Below are 22,714 nucleotides of genomic sequence, written 5' to 3'. Positions count from 1 at the left end.
ATATTTTATAGAGAACGGAAAAATTACAATAAAAAGTAGCGTTCATTGTTGAAACATAAGAGATTGCTATATTTTTTAGCGACGCAAGGATATAAAAAACTACATTGATTGATTTCCGAAAAAGAAAATGCGACGCCGGTGTACTCGCCCACCAATTTCGTAGTAAGATCGGCCGATACACGTGTTGTTACACGGATTTTAAGCACTCTTTCTTAACAGTGAGGTATAGTGACTTACTGGTTAGGCGTGCAAGGGTCCAGTGTGTCCTCGCAGTTGCGCCCTGAATGTGGCGGTGCGCAGACGCATCTGTACCCGTTCACGAGGTCGATGCACGAGCCGCCGTGCAGGCACGGATTGCCGGCGCAGTCGTCGATATTCGTCTCGCAGTTTACACCTGTATAATACATGTCATATTAAATTCAAGTTTTACAAAAGATTATTAATGAATAGTCAAAGTGTCCAATGTGTGTCACAAGTCAGAGTCTACATTTGACTACAATGATTGCTCAAAGTAGTGATTTCACATTTCAACGACATTTATCAAGTGCAAAAACGTCTCGCATATAGGATAAGCTAATAAATATAAACCATATTAAAACATTAAGGTTTCTTTGACAGTGTACGCCTTAAGGTCCATAACAAACTGACTGATTATAGACATAGTTATTCACCGAATACAGATCTAAACTTACGTCCAGATTTGCGAGGTTAATGACATGATATATAAATGAGTTGTTATGTCTAGTATGTATTCATTAATAATACGTAACTAAACAATATACTGTTAGGCTGTAACAATACAAGTATAATTGGTGTTAACCATTCTTGTAAGTAAATAAGCAAACATTCTTGACACTGTAACAACTCACAACGCCTATAAGTGTAATTATCGTAGCAGAAAACAGAGTGAAAGTAAACCTACCATTGAATCCCAGTATGCAGTCGCACTTGTACGCGTTGAGGCGGTCGTGACATGTCCCGCCGTGTTGACAAGGATTCGAACTGCACTCGTCTATGTCGCGCTCGCAACGTTGACCTGTTAATGAAAATAGCATTCCTATTCTATGACTGGGCTGGTATAATGTGTAAAGAGAGTATAAGACTTTCTTAGCGTACTTAATCAAAGACTTAGATGTGTAAAGTCTTGAGCTTACAATTTTACAGCTAACGTAGATATCGCTGTACATACAGTATCAGAAGTGCCGTATTTCTAAAATGTGTTTGACTCATATAACGCAGTTCTGTATCTTTTTCAGCTGTTACACTCTCTATGATTTTTTGATAATTAGTAACCCATACCTCCATATCCAGGTAGGCAATGGCAGATGAACTGGTTGACTCCGTCCTCACACGAGCCGCCATTGATGCAGGGATTTGACGCGCACTCGTCCACATCCGATAGACATCTGAAAACAACCGTACAATTAGCAAAGTCGAGATATAACTACATAGTGTCTCTACGTCAAGCCTGCGTCAAGTTCTACGTCAAGTACGCCGCGGCAACTCACACTGTTTTGTCGTGTTGTCACTGCAGAGTTGGAGCAAACTTAGAATGGATGCACTAAGTGTTAGTTGGAGGTGAGAAATAAGAAATAAGATTGCTTATTATATTTAGAACCAAAGTTATCGCATGGTTAAAGTCGCGGTATCGTAAACCGCGTATCTGACTGTGCCAGACAGTCTGCCAACAGTGAGAGATGGCGGGAGATCGTGCGGACGCCTCAACGTGACCACGACCGCTCTGTCAAGAGCGATGCGACAGAGAAGAAGATCGTCTAGGGTCGTCCCATTCGTTTTTCGTCACTTCTTTCTTGCTTTTGTCACTCATTCTATATTCGTCACAATCGTCGGTGGCTTTCAATGTAGAATGAGTGACGTAAGCAGAATAGGACTAATTTAAGAACATGACGAAAAACGAATGGGTCGACCCTAGACGATACCAAAGTCGCTTGCCGGTGCAGGATAGGCTGAGAGAATGAAGTATTTAATTATCTTATGCTAGTAAATAATATAACCCAAAGCGTAACGTTCGGTTCGTAAATTGCTCCAGACAGTTAAGCAGGCACAGTACAGAGAGCAAGAAAGAGAAAGTTATGCTTCCAAATATCACAGCTTTGCCAGACTAATAATTCTATATTTGGCACTAACATTTATTCGGTTATTTTAACTCAGATTTACCTGGCATCATAGTACCCCCTCGGGCATTCGCAGCGGAATCCATTTACTCGGTCGATGCATTTTCCGCCGTTCGCGCAAGGGTTCGACAGGCACTCGTTGATGTTCGTCTCGCAGTGCTGGCCCGTGAAGCCGGGGATGCACTCGCAGGTGTACCTGTGGATACACGGGTTGGTACACGGGTTCTATTTGACAGTTCTATAGGCAAGATGGTAATCGTTAACCGACAAACTCCAATAGAAGATAGCGGACAAAAAGTCACGTGATCATATTCCATATCTACGTTATTTAAGTTTCGGTCGTCCCCGGTTAATGTATATTATTACAACCGCTCTTCGATGGATGGGATATAATAGGTATATATAGTCGATTGACGATTGATTTTTTTTTGCAGTCTTGAAATCAAGTTTGTAACGGGAGATTTCTAGCCATGTACGTTTAAATCTAATATTAAAAAGCCGTGCGTTGTTATTATTTAGACCGCAACGATATTTCCTAGAGTGACTGAGGTCAATAAAAATCGATATAAATATCACAGAGCATAAATATTGACATGGATGCAGAAGGAGAAGTGCTTAGTCAAATAGTCCGATAAATATAAATATTTTTTGACTAAAATCTATTATCTGTGAAGATATTATCAATTTATCATATCATGCAGTTAAGAGATAATATTTTAGTAAAAAACCATGCTAACTACTATTTTGGAAGAACTTACTCGAAATAATTGCTGCGTGTAAAGAAAAGAAAGAGAATATTAGAAACGAGAAGTACAAATAAATATAAAGCGAAAAGGGTGTTAAAATCGCTTGTGAAGAATTAAATCAAGCACATTATTGTTTAACCATAGCCCCGTAAAATGCATGCATTATATTAAACCCATTGAACACTTCACAACTTAAATATTTCAACGATAGCTGTTAAAATTTCGCAACGCAGTCGCAACTGTTAAAATTTCATTTTTCATGATCATTTTTGAGGTAAAATTATCCCTCTAAACTACCATTAATGCTAACTACAAACGTGGTGTGTATAGTCGCCATCAGATATATCGGAGCGGCGAAGGTATTCACAATAACTGAACACGCACTCTAACGCCTTGACAATAGAGGCGTGTTCAGATATTGTGAGCGCCTTGATCGCTCCGATATGTCAGATGGCGATACAAGGGTGGGTGCACTAACCTGTTGATTCCATCGATGCAGGTGGCCCCGTTCCTGCATGGATTTGAGTAGCACTCGTTGACGTTGATCTCGCAGTTGCGGCCCGACGTGCCGGGCTTGCAGCGGCACTGGTAGCCGTCGATCAGGTCTTCGCAGTGGCCTGGGGACAAGCGTTTTGTGAGAAGATTTCATACAAATGGTAAATGCAAAATTTGCCTCAGAAATTTGAACCTTTAATGTAGCATATAGAGTTGATTATGCGTTGTTTAAAAACTGAGAGAAACAAAACCAAAGCAACTCTGTTCCAATCGAATACGATTTAAATTTCATTGAACTGAATAAGTACTATAGGTAGGACCTTGGGGCCTTAGGGGGATAAAACTCCTGTAAACTGGACAATCTCCTCGGGTCGACAGAACTATAAAGTAGTTAAGTGCGTACGCGGGCCAAATATTAATGCAAACTTTTTAATATTCTCAGGTTGAGTGTGGCTTACGGTTTTTAGAGCGCCTATGTTAAATGCTCCTAGTTCTGATGTGAATATTATATTCATTATTTTCGCATTAACGCGGATAATTTTATAAACTATTTCATATGATTTAACTTCCACTATGAAAGTGGTTTAAATAAAAGCAAGCCAAGGTAACAGAGAACAGAAGTGCAGTGCCTATAATTTAGGAATACAACTATTTCATGATCAGTCAACAGTAACAGACTGACTAAATATAATATCCTTGAGACCCTTGAGACGACATGTCAGCTGAATGTACAGAGGTATAAAATTTAGAGAAGTTAAACCCCAAATCTCACCTCCGAACTGACAAGGGTTGCTCTCGCACTCGTTGATCTGCGTCTGGCACACGCGACCCGTGTACCCGGGATGGCAGTTACACGTAAAGCTGTTGTCTCCGTCGATGCATTCGCCGCGGTGACACGGAGCTGACAGGCAGTCGTTGATGTTCGTTTCGCATGACATTCCTGCAAGAAATAATAAGATTTACAATGTAAAACATTTCTTTGTTCCTTTCGTATGAGCCCTAATTTCCTCAATCCAAAATGGACCGTAATTATTATTGTAATTTAAGTATTGTAAGCGATCGATTGCGCGCTAACCCGTGTACCCTAACGGGAATTTGCACTCATATTGCACTAATAACTGAGTCTTTTTACGTATCCCTGTCCCATTTTGGGGGCGAAGCCCAGCCGCCTCTATACGCAAGTCAAAACTAAACATACTGTAACTAACACATTGCTGGCTTACCCGTGTAACCTGGCGGGCATTCGCACGTGTACGCCGCAATGGAGTCGTGGCAGGTGCCTCCGTTACGGCACGGGCTGGAGGCGCAGTCGTCGATGTTCACTTGACATCGGGCGCCGGTGAATCTGCAAAGGAATAACGATTAAATATTATATAGAGAGTAATTTACGCGGTTTTTCTATATTTTTTATTAGTACCGTAAGGATACACCTGAAAGTTCGTTGACGGAACTGGGAAGGAATTAAGTTCAAAATGTATAGGTAGGTTAAACCGGGCGAAGAAGATATTAGGCAGGCATTTGACGTCGGAGGTCATGACTCACGAATGCTACTAGCCACTTTATGTCTCTACACGATGGCCCAGCGCCAACCATTCAAGGGACGCATTTATGCGTTAGAAGGAGCAAGTGATATTGCTATCTCATTCTACCGCATGGCTTGGAGTGGCCGGCGCTGGGCCATCGTGTAGAGGAGCCATCATGATCAGGTGTTTCCTCACAGCAAAAAAGTTCGTTGACGAAACGGGGAAGGATATATAGGACTGGATATAACGGGCGAAGATGATATTAGGCAGGCATTTGACTTCGGTGATCATGACTCACGAATGCTACTAGCAACGTGTTTCCACAGTACAAATTAAACGGGTATACACGTGTACCCGGGTATCCAGGTGTCTTCGGTACCTAAATAGTTATTCTGGTTACGTACGAAAACAGTTAACAGTTAGTTAAACGCATGTTACTCTTAGCTTAATTCAGAGCAGTTCCCATCGGCTGGCCGACGCCAACCGGGGAGTGACCCGGGCGTGAGTGACGCGAGTGTGAGTGACCCGTATTTAAATGCTTACCCGATAACGCAGTTGCAACGGAACGCGTTGATCATGTCGTGGCAGACGCCGCCATTCAAGCATGGGTTGTTGGCACACTCGTCTATTTCCACTTCACACTGCGTTCCCGTGAAGCCTGGAACAAAGATTAGATTGTATTAGACATCATTCATTAATTATAGTACAGGGTGACCACTCTTTACTGGAACCTAAATTCCCTGACTTTTCCCGGTTTTCCAGGCGTTTTTTCAAGTTTTTCCCTGACCATAATCTTAAATGTAATAAATATAAAATATATAATTAGAATACATTTTTGAGTTTTTGCAGAATTATCTGATAGCAAATTACAATTTATCAATACAATGAATAAATACAAAAACGGAAATAATAAGAAGTAGTATCTGCGGGCCTACCGCGAACCACGTTCGACTGTGTTGCCTCTCTGTCGCACTTGTAAATTTGTACGTAAGTGTGATATAGGCAACACTTCGAACGTGGTTCGCGGTAGGCCCTCTGAATAGCTCAGTTGGTAAGAGCGAAAGCATAGTTAGACGGAAGTCGTGGGTTCACATCCTACGTCAGGTGACGTTTTTGTACTGTTTCATTGTATTTATAAATTGTAATTTGCTATCACAGTTCATACAATTACCCAATAATTAATTTAATTTTTGACCATTTTTGTTAAAAGCTGTAGGGTAACTTGTTGATCAATGAAACAAAAAAAGTTCATACATTCCTATCTCTGGTGTTTTTAAAGGAGGGGAGTGCTGAGACATAGTTTTTTTTATGGAAAAAATTTTTTTTTTAAACTTATCGTTTATGATATTATATGAAGAAGGAGCTTTTAGAGGCGATTCTAAAAATATACTACATCATTTCATTTCAGCCATTTTTAAAAATAAAAACAATAATAATTTTCAAAACATACCTAGTTTGGGCTCCTCCAGATACGATGTTTTTTTTGTACTATATACCACTGATACGTGATATCCTCATAGACATATCTAACCCCAAAAAACCAATTTTAAAAATAATTTCATTTAGTTTTTTTTTTTAATTTTTCATTATTACATAGTGACACCAGGTGACACAGTACTACTTCAGTACCTATTTTACGAGACTTATGGAACTGTACTGCAGATACGGTAAATATTAATCATAAAATGATACGTAATATCCATATATCCAACGGGAAATTGCTCTTTACTGCGCCTTTTCATAAATTGGTGTAGTTTCGTTTAGTTTATCATACAAAACTATACCAGCTGATGAAAAGGGTTAAAGAGGTATTCCCCGTTGGATATATGGATATTACGTATCATTTTATGATTAATATGCACCGTATCTGCAGTACAGTTCCATTAAGTCTCGTAAAATAGGTACTGAAGTAGAACTGTATCACTTAGTATTTTTTTATTAGCCTGTAGGAGTGTCCCACTGCTGGGCAAAGGCCATTTGGTCCTATCCGATGCACACTCCCGCCACTCTTTACAAAATGTGTCAAGGTCGTCCCGCCATCTCCGTTTTGGTCTTCCTCTGCCCCTAGTATTATTGAAAAATTAAAAACCAAAACTTAATGACATTATTTTATCCCAAAAAAAAAAAAAAAAAAACTTAATGAAATTATTTTTCAAACAAGCGCTGGTGGCCTAGCGGTAAGAGCGTGCGACTTGCAATCTGGAGGTCGCGGGTTCAAACCCCGGCTCGTACCAATGAGTTTTTCGGAACTTATGTACGAAATATCATTTGATATTTGCCAGTCGCTTTTCGGTGAAGGAAAACATCGTGAGGAAACCGGACTAATCCCAATAAGGCCTAGTTTACCCTCTGGGTTGGAAGGTCAGATGGCAGTCGCTTTCGTAAAACTAGTGCCTTCGTCAAATCATGGGATTAGTTGTCAAGCGGACCCCAGGCTCCCATGAGCCGTGGCAGAATGCCGGGATAATACGCGAGGAAGAAGAATGAAATTATTTTCAAAATTGCTTTATTAGTGGTATATTGTACAAAACAAATCAGCCATATCGTATCTAGAGAAGCCCGAACTTGGTATGTTTTGAAATTTTTTTTGTTTTAATTAAAAAAAAATGGCTGAAATGATGTGGTATATTTTTAGAATCGCCTCAAAAGCTCTTTCATATGATACCACACACGATAGGTTTCTGAAAAAAAAAATTCCCATACAAAAAAAAACAATGACTCAGCACTCCCCTCCTAAGGGAAATATTTTTAGGAACTGCGGGTCAAAAATTTTGTTTCGACCTTTAGCTTTAGTAAACGGCTAACCTGTACAAGTGTACATCGTTTGCGGTTTTTTAAAGGGAACAGGCCGCGTAGCCAAAATGCCAATCGCTTACGCTCCGTAGCGATCGAAACGCAACTGTCACGGTCGCGCTAATATGGAAGAGTGATAGAGAGACATAATGCTTTTCGTTGTCGAAGCGATAGCGATTGTAACCTTGGCTAGGCCGGCAGGTAGCACATTCACTGCCCCCGACGCAAATGTGCGTCCACCGTCATACAAGTTTGTTCCTAGGCCACGCCCCCTGGCAGTGAATGCGTTAGACTAATTATAGTAGATATTATGTTCGCAGATGGTAAAATTAATATTTTTTTATTTTTAATTATGTACTTATATTATGTACATACAGAGACAATTTTTATTCCCTGACCTCCATTAAATTTCCCTGACAATTCCCTGACTTTTCCATGACTAGCGAAATTCCCTGACTTTTCCCGGTTTTCCCGGTTTTCCAGAAAGTGGCCACCCTGTTAGTATATTAATATAGCATTTGAAAGTGTCTTGTAGTAATAAAATAGCATTTGTGATATTTCTTGTTTTTTTTTTTATTATGAATGGGCTTACTCATGGCCACAGACTAGCCGAGGCGTAGACGTGGCATACGATAGAGCGAGCTCGCCCAGAAATTGTAATATCCTTACCACTCAGGTAATCGTACCATTTTTTAAGGCCGAAAGAGCTCGTGATTCTGAGTAGAAAAAAAAACAAATAAAAAGTGTTGTGTAGATAGGCAAGCTTAAATAAAATGGCCGAAAACTAGAATTTTACGTACAATTACTAATTTTGGGCTCTTTCTACTCAATATCAAGAGTGTTAGTTATTTAGGAAAAAAAAACACTTAACAATCATGAATTAAGAAACATCTCAATACAAAATGTGTGTAAAAAGACTGAAAAGTCACAAAACAGACTAAAACATTTCTTTTTCTCATTCTAATAAAAACGTTCATCATACTAAGTTTAAATTAACAGTAAAGTTGTTTTTACAGAAAAACTAAGTTATGTCTTTTCCCCCATTTAAGAATGATTAAGAGGGGATGATACAGTTATAATTGGCATAAATAATATTCAATAAACTTGAGATCTTAGAAGTGATAACTGATAAATATAAACCAATATGGCGACAATATTTACTATCCTAGTTGAACTGTCAACTTTATAGAAAGTTAGAAAAACAAACTAGCCCTGTATGACCAAGCTACCCGGCTCTAATTGAGACCGGACTCATCTAAACATTCCACTCACTTACAAACAATATTCAACCTTACTCTCAAAATATAATACTCAAATTCCAATAACATTCACGTCGTATGCCGTTCAGTGGCATACGACATGCGAAAATCTACCCAATCGTGTGAGAAACAGGGTACGTTTTGGAGAAACGAGTCAAAACCAGTGTTCAAACGAGCCCTTATAAAGATACCATGTTACCTTTTCGCAAAACTTGTATTTTATCCAAGGCAACAGAGCGCTACAGCACGCAATTTCTCAAACGTCTTAAATCTACAAGTTCCATATTTAAAAAGCGACCTTACGACCTCAACTATAAAGTTTAAACTTTCGGAACACTCAAGAGAAAGATGCGAAATTTTTAAGCGCTCGCGATCAATATTTTAAAAGTGGCCACTTTTATCGGAAACTCCAAATTTGGAATGTGGTCTCGGAAGACAAAGTTGTTTATGCCGGTGGGGAAAAAATGAACTAAGATTTCCACGTATTAAATTATGAGCGGTGGTCGTTAGCAGCGCCTCGGTTAGCGGCAAATATAAAGTTGCTTTGTAAAAAAGAAATGTAAGGTTTGCACGAAAAACTTAATTTATGTGTATTGAAATTTCAATGGCTTTCTTGCACTATCAATTATCATCCATCACAAAGTTCCTTTAGTCTGATCCTATTAGATCGTAATACGGTAAAGAATGTATGTCCCTTGATGTGTATGGTCTAGAATTAGCCCAGTGTTGATAAGACCTCAATTACTTGTAAATGCCACGGCGGTGTAACAATAATTGTTATTACGCCATTTATTTCTATAACCGACACGGCTTATTGGAGGGGACCGCGCCTGCGCTCGCGACGCAAGTTAGAAGAAAATCGGCCACACCTACATAAAATATCAAAAATAAAACGAACCAATTATTTACTTTAATAATTATAATAAATATTATTTATTGCACCACAAAGCAAACAAACATTTAATAACAAGGATGGTTGTGACCTGAAACCTCCTGGGCACTTCAATGGTTGTAATGATTTTGTTTAGGATAAAAAACAAGCCAAGTTCATGTTTTTAAAGAGGTCATGAGACAGCCCTGGATTTACACTCAGCACACACGTAATTCGGCACCGACGTGTTATAACATGTATTAGAAGCTTGTAACTTGTAATACAAGTAAAAATCCCTTTCAAACAAAAGCTGTCAAAAAGGGACTTCCACTTGTATTACAAGTTAAAAGCTTTTGATAAACAGGGCACAGATCGAAAAACATAAAAAAATCTCTTAAAAATGTTCGTTTTCCCAGCTATTTGAACTAGCCAGATCAGTTTTGGGCCCCCGAAAACCCGCATATAGCAAATTTCATCGAAATCGTTAGACCCGTTTCCGAGATCGCCGAAATATAAACATAAATAAATAAATAGGTAAATATCCAAGAATTGCTCGGTTAAAGGTATAAGATAATAACACAATCTTGCACGCCGCCATTCCTGACTTGCGCCGGAGTGGAATTGTCACGATTTTGGAACACAGGCCGCGGTGCGCATGTCCGCCGCATGATAATGCGCGTGCCCGTGTTTACACACACACACACACGTACAGACTAATATTATTGCTATACTGTCATTGTGTCTAGTCTATGTTATTGGTGTATGTTTAGCTACTTGTTAGTTCTAAAGACTGTTAAGTTTAGATGTCTGGTTGTGATATCACTCACTTAAGACTGACTAACAATAAGACAGTTAATAAATGAGTATTTCAGCTTAAAGTCTAATAATATAAAGGTATGATAAAAATCACTGATGGTCAATAATTTCCTGTCAGATTATTCAAATGGACCAGATTGTACAAGGCCACGCATGGTCAGTCTATTTATAAGTACAATGTAATAAAACATATTCTCCTAGACTGTAAACAGGTAGAAGTATATACTTCTACAGTCTAGGAGACTAGGAGAGTTTACAGTCTAGGAGAATATGTTGTAGAGAATATGTAACATGTAAGTCTAGGAGCAGACACCTAGGGATTGGGACTCCGTGCACACAAAAGGAGGCAGTTAGCAACCCGAAGACATTGCTAGGTTTCGTGGTGGAGCATCCCATGGCTCCTTCAAAACGGTAAGAAGGGTGACGCCGGAGTGGCTTTTAGTGGGTATACCTCCTCTCCCCCTCTCAACATGAGAGGGCGGTTGCAGGAGGGAGTCCCACATATCCCCCATGGCTCCCCAGGCCGGGGAATGCGTAACGCATTTTTCCACTCCGTCACCAAAAAAAAAAAGGTTTCGTGGTGGAGCTGGGGTGACTACCTCGTTTTTCACGCAAAATAGGCACAATTGCCGATTTCAATGTCGTAAAATTAGATACCAGCATAACTAAGTACCTACATTAATTATTGCTGATCATAGAAGGGAGTTAAATCTGTTTTAAGGCCCTATATCAGGCCTTAGTTCGATCCGTATTGAATGCGGCACCCTGTACGCCCAATGGGAATAACCCGAGTGACGTAGCCTACATTTGAAACGAAAGACGTCCAATTTTCTGACGTAGCCTACATTTGAAACGAAAGACGTCCAATTTTCTGACGTAGCCTACATTTGAAACGAAAGACGTCCAATTTTCATTATGAAAAGTAGTTTTTTTACACAATCTTTGTTAAAAGACTCGCGAATCGCCAATCTCCGCTGCTATGACAAGATCTAGTAATCAATTAGCGTGTTGGTTGCCAACAATGCCTATAGCCGGGCGTGGCGGTTGCCGGGTTGCCCGCACCGATCCCCGCGGGTTGACGGCTGCAATTTGGCTGACCGCCTGATGATTGTCATTAGCTGCGCGAGAGTAGGGTTGCTTACAACGGAATACAACTAGAATGCCCTTTAGGCATAGATAAGCTAGAGTTCTCAAACATACTTGGATATAAACCCGTTTAAAATAAGTTTAAGCGAGCCTTGCGACAATTGGCTACTTTCCTACTAGTCAAATCAGCTTCTTTTTTAGAACTGTCAAAACATGGAATGTATACGAAAACGTGTGTAGTGACGTCACAGTCAACTCACCCACTTTTTATACTTCCATCCGACTTATTAAATAGAAATTGTGTTTAAAAATAACTGCTATCTATGTTTTTCTCATAATAATCTGGTGCTTTATTGGGTGCACGGTGTGAAATAATTTATTTTAAGTAGAGGAAAGTACCCAATTAATTGTAATAAGTAGGGTGGCTGCTATAGGTATAGGCACCTCCATAGTATTAATTGGCCACTCTTAAAAAATCAGAAAGAAATACTAAGAGTGGCCAATTACTATGAAGTGGCCAATAACAATGTCAGTCATCCCATTAAGCTTTTTTAAGCGAGTTAAAAATCCATTATTATTTTTTTGTCGAAAAACAAATGTGTATATTCCCATCACTCATCACAAAATTACTAGGAATAATCCATTCCTAATTGAATTTAAACTAATTTTATTTGTTTTAACATTTCAGAAACATAAGAAAATATTAAACTAGCGACCCGCTCCGGCTTCGCAAGGATTACACAAAACCTTAACAAATTATACACCTAAAACTTCCTCATCCTTCCTCAAGAGACATTCTATTGATAGGTGAAAACCGCATGAAAATCCGTTCAGTAGTTTTTGAGTATATCGCGAACATACATACATACATACAAACAGACACACGTGGCGGGGGACTTTGTTTTATAAGGTGTAGTAATTATGACTAAAAGACACTACAACATGTACTCATCAAGTCATCATGAGCCCACTCACAAGTACTAACTAAGCCAGTTAGAGCATAACATAAAAACCGGTTAATACCACCCCTAACAGAGACCTAGTTCCCATACCAATGTGAACGCCCGAGCATTGTCTCCAATACGGAAACGTTTCTCTCATCAACCTGACACCTTAACACAACTGGTTACGGTTCAGAATCAAATAGCAATTCCGCTTCGAACTATACTCTTCGGGCTAGGAGCTAGGGTTGCCTTTCGACTGGCGATCATCTTATAGGTTCATAGACTGTGTAAAATCTTGTAGATTTTGCAATGACAGTCATTACGTTCTATCAACGGTTCGCGTTTACGGACGTTTTGTATTCTTTTAGTGGGAACTTGGTGATTTTATTTATGTGTTTTACTCTCTTTTTGCGTAATACGGTCACGTGAAAAAGTCGTGAAATTGTACCTACCGTCTACTTGTTCAAAAGACGCAAATTCTAAGGGCGTCCGCTAGCTGGCGCGGGTGCACGGATCGGGCGCACGCACGCGGGTGCTATTATAAGTAAAAAACATCGCACGCGTCCGCGCCAGTTCGCTTTGCTCATACAATTTTTCGTTAACCCGCTACGTGCACCCGCTCCAGCTAGCTTACGATTTGCGTCTTTAGAACAATAGGAAGAATATAACCGTACGTGTTTATTCATCATTGCGATGTTCGATGTCTGTTTAAACTCAAGACGACCCACAGGATGTCTCCAAAGCCACCAAACATTGCTAACCGACCGAGTAATAAAACAACAAACAATTTTGCAACACGGTGAACTTCTCTTCAATTCAGCCGTGTAATAACTGCTTTACAATTATACAATACGCAGAAATGTAAAAGCGCTTCTGTATTACGCGAAGCGTTAACCGATAAATACTTTCTCAATTGGTCGCGTAGCGTAGTGGTAAACCTATAAATTTAAGAAGGTAGGAAGTTTCATAAAGTAAGATCTGGATGAGCATACTACGTCGCTGGTCGCATTCTCGCTTCGGTCAAATGCGTTCAATTATGATTGCTTACCGAGTTGATACAACCAATTTAAATATGACTTTAAGGTCCTTAAGAAACTGGAATGATACTTATATTGGTTTATCATGAAAACAGCTTGGTAAGTGATAGGGAATAACTGAGACCTGTCCGGTAGGACAGCTATGGGCATGCATTTATTTTTTATGCGGTACATAATGTCGCGAAGGACTTTGCTCCCGCGTTTTTTTCTAGAATGTTATGGGACGTTGACTTCGACCCCCACGCTACACAGTTGAGTGGTTGGTTATACGGGAATATGAGGATAGTATTACTTACGCTTATTAAAAAGTTATTATTTAGTATGACACGATAAACGATACGAGATTTTGATTAGGGTGACTGCTATTAGAATTTGGCCACTACATAGTAATTGGCCAGTCCTACCAATGAGACTTATATTGGCTAGTTTCTTTCTGATTTGTTAGGAGTGGCCAATTACTATGGAGTGACCAATAAATACAGCAGTCACCAACTAATAAATATGTCAACTTTTTAGCGGAGTAAGGTATACTCCGTACCTCCAGAGTTCAGGAAACTTATCATTGAATTTGTAACCTTCTATTATGTATTTGGGCCAATTTATATTTTATTGTCAATTTATTTTGCATGTTTTTGGTAAGCAAAAAGTATCCATACGTTTTTGTAAACAGAGGAAGATTTTTAAGACATACGGTGCATTTATACCTATTTCACAGAATAGGTACGGTACTCTATCTAAATAAATATGAACCAAATTTTGTCGATTGCTGAGGAATAAATAGGCCTATTCAATAAAAGTTCTAAATAAAATTCACAATATGTACAATATAATGTACACAGAGCCTCTACGGAGACGATACGAGCTCAAATCAGTACGGGTATGATGGTCGTATTTGTCTACGTGACAGCGTGATAAAACGGTGTCCGTCTCTTTCTATCCCGCAGAGTTAAAAAGTGACAGTTGTTTTATCACGTGGATAAAAGTTGATAAAGCGATCCATAATAGGCTTGCAGGCGTAGTTAAAAAGGTCAGAGCAAACAGAATTAGTTGTACAATACTAAGTTAATTTCTAAAGAGTGTCTGTGCTCATAATCAAGCAAAAGTTATAGAGCAATATTCCAAAGAGCATTCAGGAAATACGGCGCGAGCGTCAAGATTTATACTGCCATAAACCTGCGACCAATTATCAGAGGTTGCTGGTCGTATATCTGTTTGGTTGACGTTAGTACTGTTTTAAACGTGATTGCACTGGTTCAGTTTACTGGATTTTACGGGTGATGATTATCTTCCTTCAACTAAACGAAAAGGTTATGAAGCGTTATGTCAAACGAATACCAACGGCCACCTAGCCTAGTCGGTAGTAACCCTGCCCTACTAAGCAGGAGGCACCAGGTTCGAATCCTGGCAAGGGCATTTATTTGTGTGTTCATCACAGGTATTTTTTTCTGAGTTATTGATGTTTTCTTTCGTATGTATTTAAGTTTTTATCTATATATTATACATATCGTCGTCTAGTAGAGGTTAGAAATAGTCAAGGACGTCAGGGTACTTACCAGGCATGCAGATGCATCTGAAAATTCCAGGATCGTCAAGGCACGACCTTTCGTTGCGGCAGGGGTGGCTCTCGCAGTTTACGTCGGTCTCGCAGCGGCCCGTGCAACCTCGACACGAGAAATGGAATGAAGGCACTTACCAGGCATGCAGACGCATCTGAAAGTCCCAGGATCGTCAAGGCACGACCCCTCGTTGCGGCAGGGGTGGCTCTCGCACTCGTTCACGTTGGTCTCGCAGCGGGGGCCCGTGAAACCCACGGAGCAGTTGCAGGCGAACGACCCTGGTGTGTTCACGCAGAGGCCGTCGTGCTCGCATGGCGATCCTATAAAAAAACGGGTTAAGAAATTGTGTTAACTATCGGTCCACCGTTTAAAAACCTCAGAAACTAAAAATGACAGTTCGAATGTCCCGTTTCGTCCAACCGAAGGACCAATTGGTACCAGTACAAAATCGGTATTTTAAAAACAAAATAATGTATAATAAACTGAGCCATGAAATTGATTTTAGTAAAGTAACACAGGTTAAAGAAAACGGACTCTGGACATACATATTGTTATAATAAAATATTGGTAGTTCAATATAGACCATAAGGTCATCACAGGCTCTGGGATTCGAACCTCAGACGTTCATCTCTGTATAGTTCGTTTTTTTTAGCATTAGAAATTAGGTAAACAATCTTGATGTGTCTTTTAATTGAAAAACACATTTTAAAAATAAGTTAGGGCAAATATATAACAATTATGAATGTAATACAATCATTTATATTCTTCTGCTTTCATAAGTAATAGTTTTTGAATTTTAAAAAGCGTTTTTAAATTAAAAGACATGTCAAGATCGCTTACCTTCTTGCAAGTTCTTTCTAATGCTAAAAAAAACGAACTATAGTCAAAGCAGTTTCCATTGAGCAGATGCAGTTAGCTAATAGACTGGTCGAAATAGTTTACCAGCTTCGGCACACTATCGTGCTACCTAATGTATGTCTTAAGGTCTTAACTAACTGACCTTATAGCAATATTGCGTTATTATAACAATATTGCACGGTCATATTTACCCAGCGATAAATATTGCACGGTCTTTGGACAGTCTAGTGTCGCCTTTCGGCCAGTGAAGTTTGCAGGGCACTCACCCTGTTCACACTCGTTGATATCCTCGGAGCAGTCGAGCCCCTTGTACCCGGACGCGCAGGAGCATGTGTAGGAGCCATTGATGGGGCTGGTGTCGCATATCGCGTCCGCGTGGCACGGGTTAGAGGTGCAGGCGTCATCCAAGTGGCAGAGAAGACCTGTTGAAAAGAGAAAGAGTTAGAGCGAAAGAACATTGTTATTAGACACACAATGCTATCTGAGAACATTGTTATCAGATAGCATTGTGTGGTTACATTACTGTTATTTCATGTTGATGAAAAAAGGTAGATTCTATGGGCCAGTTGCACCAACCACATTTGACAGACTGATCAACGTCAGCCGGCGCGCCCCGGCGCTTTACTATGAAACTTTCCATACATAAAAATTTGGCGAACTCTTTAACAATACGAACAGTTTGGTGCAACCGACCCTATGACTCCATTAGTTAACTAGCTTTCTAACAGTCAATAGATGTCGCCACATAAAGATCAGAGTACTAGAAGAAGGAATTTAGATAATTAAACGCACATAACGTTTTAATCAGACCATTCTAAAGAATAATAGCGTTATTCATAAACGCGTTACTGGCCTGAATTAGCTATGAATCGTTTGTCTTTACCTGTCATTTGAACTTGTATTTGTAAGAATGGGATAAAATATAAGTTTTATAAGGGGGGTTAAGCTGTTCACTTACCAGTCTTCCCAGGAGTGCATCTGCAGTAGAACGCCCCAACCCTGTCGATACAGGTGGCTCCATTGAAGCAGGCCGCACCAGCGCAGTCGTCTATGTTCACCGAGCAGTCAGGACCAGTCCAGCCGTTCACGCAAATGCAGGAGAAGCCGCCGACGGAGTTGGTGCAGGTCGCGCCGTTCTGGCATACCAGCGGTCTGTGGGAGAGAGGGTGATGGTTAGATTTTGTCACAGTCTACGGACATGTGACAGAAAAACTCCTATAGGTAGCTGCAAATCTTACCTCATATTTACTCGTACATGTATAAACCTACACCGGTTGTATGCGATAGTATTTGAACTCAGATCTCGCGGGTGTCTCTTTGTCGCGACAGTGACAAGAAATACACTTTTTTTTAAACTGTTTACAAGCGCGGTGACAACATGATTGCACTTTTTTAATGTTACCTCACATTAGCAGAGTAATTTGGTGGTTTGAATGTTTTAAGAATTTTTAAGGCATTTTCATGAACCCGAAACGCTTTCGGCTTTGGCAACGGTCATTTTAATAAGTATTTAGCGTGTTTGTGATATTTAAATTGTTTGTGATTTAGTGTGGCATTCAATTTCGGAGAAGGGAAATGACCGCAAACGAAATGTCGCATATTTTAACCGACTTTTAAAAACGACTGTTGTTTAACTGTTGTTTTTTTCAAGTTATTGTCATCATGGCGCTGGTAGATTCAATTTGACTCATCTTAGAAAACGCTCCTTAGAAAGGATATTTTACACTTACATAGTACTTATGTTACTTATATGGAGAAATTAGGCAATTTGAGTATGGCAATTTGAGTACGGCAATTTAAGTATGAACTTCGAGAGAAGGAATTATATATACCTGATGAAAAAATTTAACATCGCCTAGTAGTCAATAGAACAGCGCCATCTATCATGTAATTAGAAAACTAAACATTACTACATTTTGCACCGATGACGGTTGGCGCCATCCAAGCGAATTAAAACAATATTCCACCAATGATATCAAGATATCATAATACGTCCGAATATCTTAATTATTCGATCGGCTTTTACGAGCCAGATGCATTAGCGCGCATAATTTACTCAAATTGTGGGTCCATGACCTTGCGACGCCATTTTGAGATTCAAACTTGGAACTAGTAGATCGGGGGTTGTGAACCTTTTTGACCTGAAACTTCCTTGGCGATATTTTCGTGCCCCCATTTACTTTATTAGTGGTCAAAAATAGACTTTTTTACAATCCATTTTTTGTTGATTGTGATAAAAAATATTATTGTTTTAAAATGTTCCATTAACGAGCAGGATAAAGAATACAACTATACACACAATGTCTCGGCATATTTTGTGAAACCTTTAACTCAGAATTGAATATAATTTTCTAAATTTGAAATCTTGCAAAGTAAATTACCTACAGTTTAAACGACTCTGCGAGTTATCAAATAAAACGACAAGCGACAAACGATAAATCGTTTGAGAAATATGGCATTTAAATCTTATGACCGTAACACGGGGAGTTTGCATTAATTATATATTCAAATGTATTCTGATGGACATTTTGATAAGAAAGACGAGAAACCGGAGAAACTATAAGTCGTACCTTATTGGAAATTATTTATTACACAAAATGTGATGTGATGTTTTTTTTTTTGTTACACTAGCATCTCTTTGATGTAGTTACAGAACGGCTGTAGAATTTATATTATTTAAATATGAAATAGTGTTTTAATATACACCAAGCAGGGCATTTATAAACAATAAAAACCATTATAAGTTTGCCTGCTCCATTTTTCTTATGACGCAATGGTCCAAACTAGTGACATTTATATGTTAATGTTCAAAGATTATCGAATGGTCATTAATCTTAAAACGGTAATCGATTGGTCTTAGGACAGTTAAAAATACAGGGTGTTTGGTACATCGTTTGCCAAATTAAAACGGCAGATATGTTGAGTCATTTGCTATCTGCTCATGTCTAGAAAAAAAAAGGCCATGTTTTTTTTTACTACTGCTCAAGTAAACATTTGAAATTTACGAAAATCTGCCATAGAATAAAAAAAAATGTGCGCAAAATTAAAAATTTCTCCAATGAAATTTCTAGGCCTGGGAAGATACCAAATGACTCAACCTATTTGCCGTTTTAATTTGACAAACGATGTACCAAACACCCTGTATAATGGTGAATTTATTTTTATACCGAAACAAAGGTACGTTTGCAGTTTACGGCTGTTCCTATTCTTTAAAATTTTATAGAGGTACAATATTACAATAGTACAAATTTATCTATTCCGCCACAAATGACACAACATATACGACGTTACTACTAGGTTCATGTTTAACCAGCTGCAAATAATATTTGTCCGGTTTAAAAATAACTTCTGGAAGGAAAAAAGTGAACAAGAAAGACATTTGATACTGGCCAAGCATAATCTGTTGCGTCGAGGAACTATCGAGTATTGGATGTCACTCCTGATTTTTACACACTAAAATGGACTTTATAACAATCGCTAAAGGTTCCAAATAATACTTTTGCCTTCATAAAAGGTATTACTGCTTAAGACAGAAAGCAGAAAGTATAAAGTGCGACTAAATTTCAGGAGTTTGAACTAATTTCCTATGGCCAAAATTAATAATAACCATCTTAAGAAATATGAGCTTATCAATTGTTCATATCTTTTATTATTTACGGATAATATTTTGGACAATCTAAGGAATTCTTAAAAACAATTACAACATTTGAAAATGTTATATAAAAAAGAGCTTAAGTTAAAATAGAAATAATCATGGTGAGCATCGGTGACCGTAAAATAATCAATGAGATTCTGTAATCAAACAATGTATCCTAATCGACAGTCGTGTTTGGGCTAATTGTAATTGTCATGAGATCACGAGATGTACTGTAGATATAAATTACTTTAATGCAATTCTCTCTTGTGTACAAGTTTATATACTTGTAACAGATATATGTATATACATTTTATCAAAAAGGATGTAACTTAAAAGGATTCAGATTTTCCGCAAAGGGCCCACAAAATTATCGAAAAATAATATTTCATAATTTTTTCCCCGGAACTTCAATTATGTCTAATAATAGTTCTAAATAAAACTCAAATGCGATACTAATTACAAGTTATAAATCTTGAAATAAAAACTGTCCAGAGCCATACCTCTATTCTAGTTAGTCTAGATCTTACCCTCTAGAATTAAAGATTATAATAGAACTACCGTCCGCTAACTTAGCGCGTTTTACTATTGTTCTCTATAATTCCTAGGAAGTCTAAACTTGCCAAAGAGATAGTAAACTTTATAAGTAAACACATAAGGTTTAAATTGTTTTGTGTGGGGTTATACAGATGTACCGTGCGAACGCGGTGTGGTAGTTTTTTGCTGACCATCAGTCTAGAATTGATAGTGATGTCTCACATGTCCAATACAGATGATGTTGATGAGAGATATAATATGTAACTGTAAAGGATTTAAGTGTAAAAAGTGATGACACATGTTATGTAATTATATTATTAATAAGTAGCTAAATTAAAATACATTAACAAAATGTTCTCGCTTCGATTGTTGTTAAATCTTGAAATCGTTCATGGTTTGTACTTATATAATAATTTTGCGCTCTTTGGTGCATAATAAAAATAAATAACTGACGAGCGTTGCTGCATAATAACTGACGAGCGTTTTATTAAGTTTTGGTTACTTTATTATTTAAAAGTGGAGGTAAATAAAGGGTATTTTTATGCAACCATCGTAAAATTACTATATTACTCTGGAATTGCCAGTCAAGACTACGCGATATGCCTTACCAATAAAGAAAATCTGTAGTACTTTTTATTGTTTTTAATCACTACAAAAAGTAAATTAAGGCCATAAAAAAGTTCATCTTAAAAAACGGTTAAGAACCCCTGATCAAGCTGTGTGCCTTTGACTTTAAATATAAACTTATCATCTTTCTTGTTACAATATTTGCTCAGTCAGTGACTTTTTACCTGGGCGACTAAACCGCTCTATAATACTTTCGTTACTTACAAAGTAATTGAGAACCTTAAGGAACTCAATATAAGCTAAGATTAAAAAACCGCCACGCATCCTCCAATATGGCGTCCGATATCAAATTTCAAAAACGTTCCATTCAACAATAGACTTAAAATTTTTGTGTTACGTTTCAAAATTGACTAGCAGTTTTAAGCGCAATCCGTTTCGGGACCGTTTAATTGGGACAATTTTGCGAAACTAACTCATTCTCAAACCATTCTTATCCTCAATCTTATTTAAAGGGAGCAAGGTCGCTTTTTCTCCGTTTTCGGGATGATGCGTCAATTAGGATATGAAGTAATTGGCAAGTAACTGTGCTTGAAGCATGTCGGGCGGTTTTATTGGTGGTCAATAAAAATTGGCCTTAATTGTTTTGGACGTCTGCAATTCTGTTGGTGTTGTAGATTGATTTATCCTGCGATCATGGATTGAGACGGATTAAAAAAAATCGAGAAGGCCTGCAGCCAGTGATACTTTAAGATACTTCTCGTACCATCCAGTAATGGTGATAGACTATAGGAAATATAACAATTTTGTTGAGTAGCTCAGGATTAGATTGATCAAATCCCGCTGAAGGTGGGCGGACATTCGCAGGTGTAGATGTTCAGTGTGTCCACGCAGGTGGCGCCGTTCTGACGTAGGTGACCACCAGTCGTCGGTGTAAATACCATTTTCAATTCTATTCACTAGACTTACCTCAAAGCGCACTCGTCCACGTCAGTCTCGCAATATCTCCCGCTGAAGGTGGGCGGACATTCGCAGGAGTAGTTGTTCAATGTGTCCACGCAAGTGGCGCCGTTCTGGCAGAGGTGACCACCAGTCGTCGGTTTAACTACCATTTTCAATTCTATTCCCATAACTTACCTCAAAGCGCACTCGTCCACGTCAGTCTCGCAATATCTCCCGCTGAAGGTGGGCGGACACTCGCAGGTGTAGTTGTTCAGTGTGTCCACGCAAGTGGCGCCGTTCTGGCAGAGGTGACCACCAGTCGTCGGTTTAACTACCATTTTCAATTCTATTCCCATAACTTACCTCAAAGCGCACTCGTCCACGTCAGTCTCGCAATATCTCCCGCTGAAGGTGGGCGGACATTCGCAGGAGTAGTTGTTCAATGTGTCCACGCAAGTGGCGCCGTTCTGGCAGAGGTGACCACCAGTCGTCGGTTTAACTACCATTTTCAATTCTATTCCCATAACTTACCTCAAAGCGCACTCGTCCACGTCAGTCTCGCAATATCTCCCGCTGAAGGTGGGCGGACATTCGCAGGTGTAGTTGTTCAGTGTGTCCACGCAGGTGGCGCCGTTCTGGCAGAGGTGGCCGGGGCAGTCATCGATGTCGATCTCGCAGTTCTGGCCTCGGTAACCTGGGGACAAGAGGGTATTGCGTTAAAGGCTTCAGTCTTAAAGTATACTCTTTAATAAAACATATCTAAGAATATTGTTATCCTCCGAGTTCTAGGAATTGTTGATCAAACAGCAAATGAAAAATAAAAAGGTACTTTCATACGTTACTAGCAACCCGCCCCGGCTTCGCACGTGTTACACAAAAGCGTAACAAATTATACACAAAAACCTTCCTTAAGAATCA

General features: G+C 39.0%; 1 protein-coding gene across 1 annotated transcript in view; it reads right to left on the bottom strand.

Moving 5' to 3' along the window:
- The window catches only part of LOC134678433 (neurogenic locus Notch protein), a 171,351-nt gene that overhangs the window by 21,303 nt on the left and 127,334 nt on the right, over positions 1-22,714 (bottom strand). The window contains exons 5-16 of the mRNA XM_063537009.1: positions 22,328-22,490; positions 17,078-17,271; positions 16,386-16,541; positions 15,399-15,581; positions 5,443-5,557; positions 4,600-4,721; positions 4,149-4,316; positions 3,360-3,498; positions 2,179-2,331; positions 1,300-1,406; positions 923-1,036; positions 238-394 (exon numbers count right to left, since the gene is read on the bottom strand). Coding sequence (XP_063393079.1) covers positions 238-394; positions 923-1,036; positions 1,300-1,406; positions 2,179-2,331; positions 3,360-3,498; positions 4,149-4,316; positions 4,600-4,721; positions 5,443-5,557; positions 15,399-15,581; positions 16,386-16,541; positions 17,078-17,271; positions 22,328-22,490 — 1,771 coding nt within the window. The remainder of the gene's footprint in view (positions 1-237; positions 395-922; positions 1,037-1,299; positions 1,407-2,178; positions 2,332-3,359; positions 3,499-4,148; positions 4,317-4,599; positions 4,722-5,442; positions 5,558-15,398; positions 15,582-16,385; positions 16,542-17,077; positions 17,272-22,327; positions 22,491-22,714) is intronic.

The sequence above is a fragment of the Cydia fagiglandana genome, chromosome Z (assembly GCF_963556715.1).
Source record: "Cydia fagiglandana chromosome Z, ilCydFagi1.1, whole genome shotgun sequence".
Classification (NCBI taxonomy): domain Eukaryota; kingdom Metazoa; phylum Arthropoda; class Insecta; order Lepidoptera; family Tortricidae; genus Cydia; species Cydia fagiglandana.
The sequence above is the reverse complement of the archived record's forward strand: the minus strand, read 5'-3'. Positions and strand labels throughout refer to the sequence as shown.